Source organism: Microcaecilia unicolor, chromosome 8, assembly GCF_901765095.1.
Source record: "Microcaecilia unicolor chromosome 8, aMicUni1.1, whole genome shotgun sequence".
Classification (NCBI taxonomy): Eukaryota; Metazoa; Chordata; class Amphibia; order Gymnophiona; family Siphonopidae; genus Microcaecilia; species Microcaecilia unicolor.
Window position 1 is genome coordinate 181,819,881 of NC_044038.1, and position 6,234 is coordinate 181,826,114.

Consider the following 6,234-nt stretch of genomic DNA (forward strand, 5'->3'; position numbering starts at 1 on the left):
CAACATGGGCTGTGTTGGCATTGCCACGTGGCAGCCGCTAGCATACGTGGAGGGGCATAATCGAACGTCGCCGGCGAAATAGATGGCCGGCGATCTATTTTGGCGGCGGCACAACAACTGGCCGGAACCGTATTATCGAAAAAGATGGCCGGCCATCTTTTTTTTCGATAATACGGTTTAGGCCGGCCAAATGCCAGAGTTCGCTGGGTTTGAGATGGCCAGTTCCGTTTTTCAGCGATAATGGAAAAAAATGCCGGCCATCTCAAACCCGGCAAAATCCAAGGCATTTGGTCGTGGGAGGAGCCAGCATTTGTAATGCACTGCTCCCCCTCACATGCCAGGGCACCCTAGGGGCACTTCTAAAAATGTTTAAAAAATACAAAAAAAGCTCCCAGGTGCATAGCTCCCTTACCTTGGGTGCTGAGCCCCCCAAATCACCCCCAAACCCACTCCCCACACCTCTACTCCATTACCATAGCCCTTATGGGTGAAGGGGGGCACTTACATGTGGGTACAGTGGGTTTTAGGGGGGGTTTGGAGGGCTCAACACTTAGCACCACAAGTGTAACAGGTAGGGGGGGTGGACCTGGGTTTGCCTGCCTGAAGTGCACTGCACCCATTAAAAACTGCTCCAGGGACTTGCATACTGCTGTCAGGGACCTGGGTATGACATTTGAGGCTGGCATACAGGCTGGCAAAAAAGTGCTTTATTTTTATTTTTTTCGTGTGGGAGGGGGTCGGTGACCACTGGGGGACTATGGGGAGGTCATTCCCCATTCCCTCCAGTGGTCATCTGGTCAGTTGGGGCACCTTTTTGAGGCTTGGTCGTGAAAATAAAAGCTTTTTTTTTTCATTATTTGCGAAAGCCGGCCATCTGGTAGCCACGCCCATGCCTGCCCATGTCCCGCCTTCGCTTTGCTGGCGACATGCCCCTTTGAACTTTCGCCGGCGAGGAGTTGGGAAAGCGGTGATGCTGTCAAAAAAGCAGCTTTTGATTATACCGATTTTGCCGCTTTTCCGAGATTGCCGGCCATCTCCCGATTAATGTCTGAAGATGGCCAGCGATCACTTTCGAAAATAAGCCCGTTAGTAAACAGGGGGGGTAAGTTTTGTACCTGGGGCCATGGAGGGTAAAGTGACTTGCCAGGGTCACAAGGAGCTATAGTGGGAACTAATGAACTCATTTCTCCTGGTTCTCAGGCCACTGCACTAACCAAAATGCCTAGAAATGGGTTGCATGAAAGCAGAGCTAAATTTTCATTGCATGCTTTTTGCATGTGTAAACCCCATGCAATTGTAGAGAACTCTTTCCACATGTAGAACAGACTTAGCACACGGAAGAGGAATAAGGTATCAGTTCTTCTAATATCTCAGTGCTACTTAGAAAAAAGTTTGAAAAATGAATTTGCTACTTAATCAGATCCTTGTTTCATGTTGAGCTTAATTTTTCTTTTCTTTCCCAGAGAGATGTTCATGTTACGAACAGCTCTGTCTGTTTGATATTACTACTGTCTCGATAACTAATTCAGCGAATATCATCTACTATATAATTCAGGATGGGCAGCCCAAAAATGTTCATTTTCTTTCATTTCCTGTGTGCTTTGCATCATTCTTCATTTTGTTTTGTTTGGTTAGTCTTTGCTTTCGGAGGTGATGTCGCTAAGACTACGCTCTCTTTCAAAATAGCATATGTGATGGTTTGTGCATGTGTGACATGTCACAAAAGAGAAAGAGAGCAATACTACCAAATAATCAAAAATAGGAAAAAGCTCTCATAATAACAGTGGCACTGAAAAAAGTACTTAAATCTATCCCACTAAAGATTCCGTGGAGTGTATCTGTTCTAACTTTGAAAATACAACAAGGGAAAAGCCTCAGAATTCCCCAACCTCCAGCCTATATATATACCAGGCTTCACATTGAGAGCCATAGTGCTCTTCTGACATCGGAGGGGGTTATCATCACAGACAGAAAAACCCTTATGTTTCAAAAGGTAAACGATACTAGCGATTTTTTGCGAAACTGAGGCCTGAGTCGGTGTGTTTGGAACCCATGACACTTCTTTATCTATACCTGCATGCTTAAAAGTTAGGTTCAACTTGTTATTATTAGTTCTTTTCATATGGATCCCTCCTCCTCCCTTTTTGGATTCTGTGGATTCTATTAGTATCCCTCCGATGTTAGAAGAGCACTACGGCTCTCAATGTGAAGCCTGGTATATATATAGGCTGGAGGTTGGGGAATTCTGAGGCTTTTCCCTTGTCGTATTTTCAAAGTTAGAACAGATACACTCCACGGAATCTTTAGTTGGATAGATTCAAGTACTTTTTTCTGTGCCACTGTTATTATGAGAGCTTTTTCCTATTTTTGATTACTTTGTGCATGTGTGACTACATAAACACACACTATTGGCAGAGAGCACTCATTCTGAAAGAGCATGTCCTCATTTTGAAAGAGTGCACTGTGATGGATAGAGGACCTGGTGAGACCATGGAGAGACCATGAAAGAGCAGCATTTGGCACACAGAGTCAACAGAAACTGCAGCCAGACCTTAAAGAAATTCATTATGTACTAGGTTGAGGCAGGAGCTGGTTAATTCTATACAGAGAAAAATAGCTCGTTTTAAGCTTCAGGTTTGTTGAAATGTTAGATGAGATTTACTGCTGGACAAATGGAAATAGTAAATGTATTGAACCCTAAAAGCCCCTCCTGCTTAGAGACTCCTTACAAGGAAATCCGGGGATCAACACTGTATGGATGGTTATGAAATGCAGCACAAGTTCTTGCTTTCTCTCCAAATACTTCGCGGACTGGTAATTTCCTGCTCCCCCCACCCGCGGTAAATGCACGCTATGTGAGTTCAGCAGGTATATGCAGAACAGCGCTTAGCTGGCATATGCACACGCACATTGAAGCATGTATGCTAGTATTCTAAACATGTACACATGTAACGCATATGCTACATGTTAACTCCTAGATCATAGAACTGCCTTCCACATGGATATTTTGTGCACTACTCTGATCAAGCATCTGTTTATAAATATCTTCTATAAAAGGAAGAAATCGTAGGGGTCTCCTTTGGAAACGGGTTTTCAAACTCCTTTCACATCATTTCTATGAGACATTTCCACTTTTCCACAGTGACTGATCCCTTCCACGTGTTTGGGGAGAGCTGTTCCTCCAGTCCATGTTGACGGAGATGACTCTAGGTTTGCAGGATGGCTACGACTGTAGTCATTTCTGGGCTCCTGACAGCTGCTCAGTTACTGAGCAAATGAGTTCTCCCCCTACTCCTGAAATGTCTCTGTTATTGTCGGATGTGTGTTCTCCAGAAGACATCAGACTGAAGCTCTTCCTCTCTCGTTATGTAATAGCACTTGTTCTCACATCCTATAAGGGGAAGGGAAAGGGGATGGGATTTGATATACTGTTGTTCTGTGGTTACAATCAAAGAGGTTGACATATTATATAAAAGTACTTATTTGTACCTGGGCCAATGGACGGTTAAGCGACTTGTTCAGAGTCACCAGGAGCTGCAGTGGGGATTGAACCTGGTTCTCAAAGCGCTGCACTAACACACAACAGTTGGCTTTGTCCTCCTCCTGGGAAAAAAACTAGGATCCAGCTATTTCTTCTCTTTATCCTAAGGTCTAGTCAGGGTTCTGCCATCCAGCCTGCAGGTCACATGTGCTTTCTGTCCCTGGCAGGAAGCATGGTTCAGCTAGCCCAGTCTTCTAGTGTGTCTGTTGAGGGAAGGCAGTCGGGGGGGGGGGGGGGGGGGGGGGGGGGGGGGGGTGGGGGGGGGGGGGGGGGGGGGGGGGGGGGGGGGGGGGGGGGGGGGGGGGGGGGGGGGGGGGGGGGGGGGGGTGGGAGAAATAGGACGAGTATTGCTTTGTATATTTAGGAAAAGGCCTCCTTTTGTTCTGTTGTACATTGCAGCATAATTGTCCACCTTGTAATTATATCTGCCCTTTCTAATTGTGTCTGTTGCAGGACAATCTCACTGCTTTGGGCACTGAAATCCAAGCTACCCATGCCGATCGCCTGTGATGGAAGAACTTGACGTTAATGTGAGGTAGGACAGAGCTTTCTAGAGGTTGGATGGGAGCAGATCAATAGTAATTTATCTGAAGTGCAATTTCCTAGATGTGAAGCACAAAGTTGGGGGCTGTCTTGTAGATGGAGATTGGTGATAAGAGTGTAATAGGAATAAGCAGAGGTAGGAAGAAAGAGCTTTTTTGGGGGTACTGCACACTGTGGTAGTGCATGGTCAGTGCGCTGTCATAACTGTAGAAGAAACAAGTTTTGTCATGTGTCTTCTTTCTTCTGGGAGTACATAGGTTGAGAACATAGCAATGGACACCTTTCACAAAGTGTGCGCTGAATGGAAAGAAGCCCATGGGAATTGAATGGGCTTCTTCGCATTCAGCGTGCTGCAAATTAGTAGCGCTGCTTTGTAAAAGAAGTCCAAAGTTGAGATGTCATGCTGGGTCAGATCACAAGTCAACTATACCCAGCATCCTGCCTCTGACAGTGGCCAAACCAGATCACTGGGAAGTACCTGGCAGATTCCAAGTGATAGATTGATTCCTCTGAGATAAGTAGTTACCAGCTGATAATCATTTAAGGGCTTCTCCTCTAGCAGTTTGTCCAAACCCCATATTTAACTAGTAGGGTTTTTTGCTCATTTAAGCAATGTCTCTTCTGTGTCCCTTCTTTTCGGCAGGTGCATTTCGATACCAATAGAACTTCATGTTTCAGTGTAGTTCCAACCCTTTGGAACTACCTTCGACTTGAACCTTCCTTTGCTAAATTCAAATCACAATTAAAAGCATATTATTTCTCTCTGGCTTTCCCAAATACATCCTGGGAATAATTTCTTAGTCCCCTCTTCAAGTTTTTTTGGACCAATGTCTCAGGTTGCATGTGATCTCTTCCTTCTGTGTTTTCCTTTCCCACCTTCCCCTCTCCTGTTTTTAATTTTGTGTATGTCTGCTTTTACTGTCAGCTGGGTTTTATTGCTGTTGTTCTTATGCTTTGTCACGTTTCTCCTTCCCTTTATATTAATTCCCAGATTCTATTTGCTTTTTTGACTGCCATTGCATATTGGGCTGGAAATTTCAATGTATTGTCCACAACAACTCTGAGATTCTTTTCCTGGGTGCTGGATTCTAATACAGGACCCAGCATTGTGAACCTATAGATGGAGGGGTCTTATGGGCAAGTGGGTAAACCCTCAATTTTGCTGATTTGTGGCTTTTTGGATGTACTGCATCATCATCTATCTTTACCCATAAACACATGGACTAAGTTAAATGATTGTTGCACATTACTGAATGGACCATCCCCATTTGCCACATGGCCAACTGGGCCAACCACCTCTGAAAAATAGGGTAGCCCCCTTGACCATGAGACCATCCAGTTGGGATTATTTTTCATGATATTCATCACTTTGAACTTATCTACATGAAAGTTCATCTACGATTGTGACATACACTTCTCAAGACAGTCAACGTGTTTCTAAAATTCTTCAGAATCAGTGCTTGTGTTTTAACCACTTTGAATATTTTTGTGTTATCCACAAATTGGATCAATTTATTGTCACCCTCTTTTCCTGATTAAGCACTGACCCTGCCCCCACCCATTTTGTACTGGCTTTAAAGAGGAGAAGGACGAATGGTGGAGATCAGTGGCATAAGCTCTAAACATTTTACTCAGCTGGGGATACCCCTAACAAGCTCTACTTGCCCTTTTGCTGCCCCCAACAAATTCTGGTGCCTTAGGCAATTGTGAAGGTTACTTAGTACAAGGCTGGTTCTGATCGCCTGCTATGCCATGACTTTTTAAATGCCTAAGGAGCCTTTGTGGAGGATCTATATCAAATACTTTCTGAAAATCCAGTTATGTTATATCAACTGATTCTTCTTTATCCACTTGCTTATTCGCAGTCTCAAGAAATTTTAATAGACCAGTAAGGTGCGGCTTCTATTTTCTAAATCCATGTGGGCTCTTTCCCACCCAGTCATGTTTATCTCTATAATCAATAATTTTGTTCCTCCCATTTCATCTGGCATCAATGTCAGGTTCGGTGGTCTCTAATTATTTGGATCAACCCTGGAGCTGTTTTTGAAACTTGACATTATACTTGCCACCCTCTAGTCCTTATTTACATGTTGCTGGGGTGAAATGTGTACTCCTGTTAAGGTGATCTCTACTGGCATGCAAGGTTAATC

General features: G+C 44.3%; 1 protein-coding gene across 1 annotated transcript in view; it reads left to right on the forward strand.

The window, feature by feature from the left end:
- HTR4 (5-hydroxytryptamine receptor 4) overlaps nucleotides 1-6,234 on the forward strand; it is a 240,107-nt gene that overhangs the window by 82,082 nt on the left and 151,791 nt on the right. Inside the window, exon 2 of the mRNA XM_030213021.1 lies at nucleotides 3,995-4,076. Within this exon, the coding sequence (XP_030068881.1) occupies nucleotides 4,051-4,076 (26 nt within the window). The 5' untranslated portion in view covers nucleotides 3,995-4,050. The remainder of the gene's footprint in view (nucleotides 1-3,994; nucleotides 4,077-6,234) is intronic.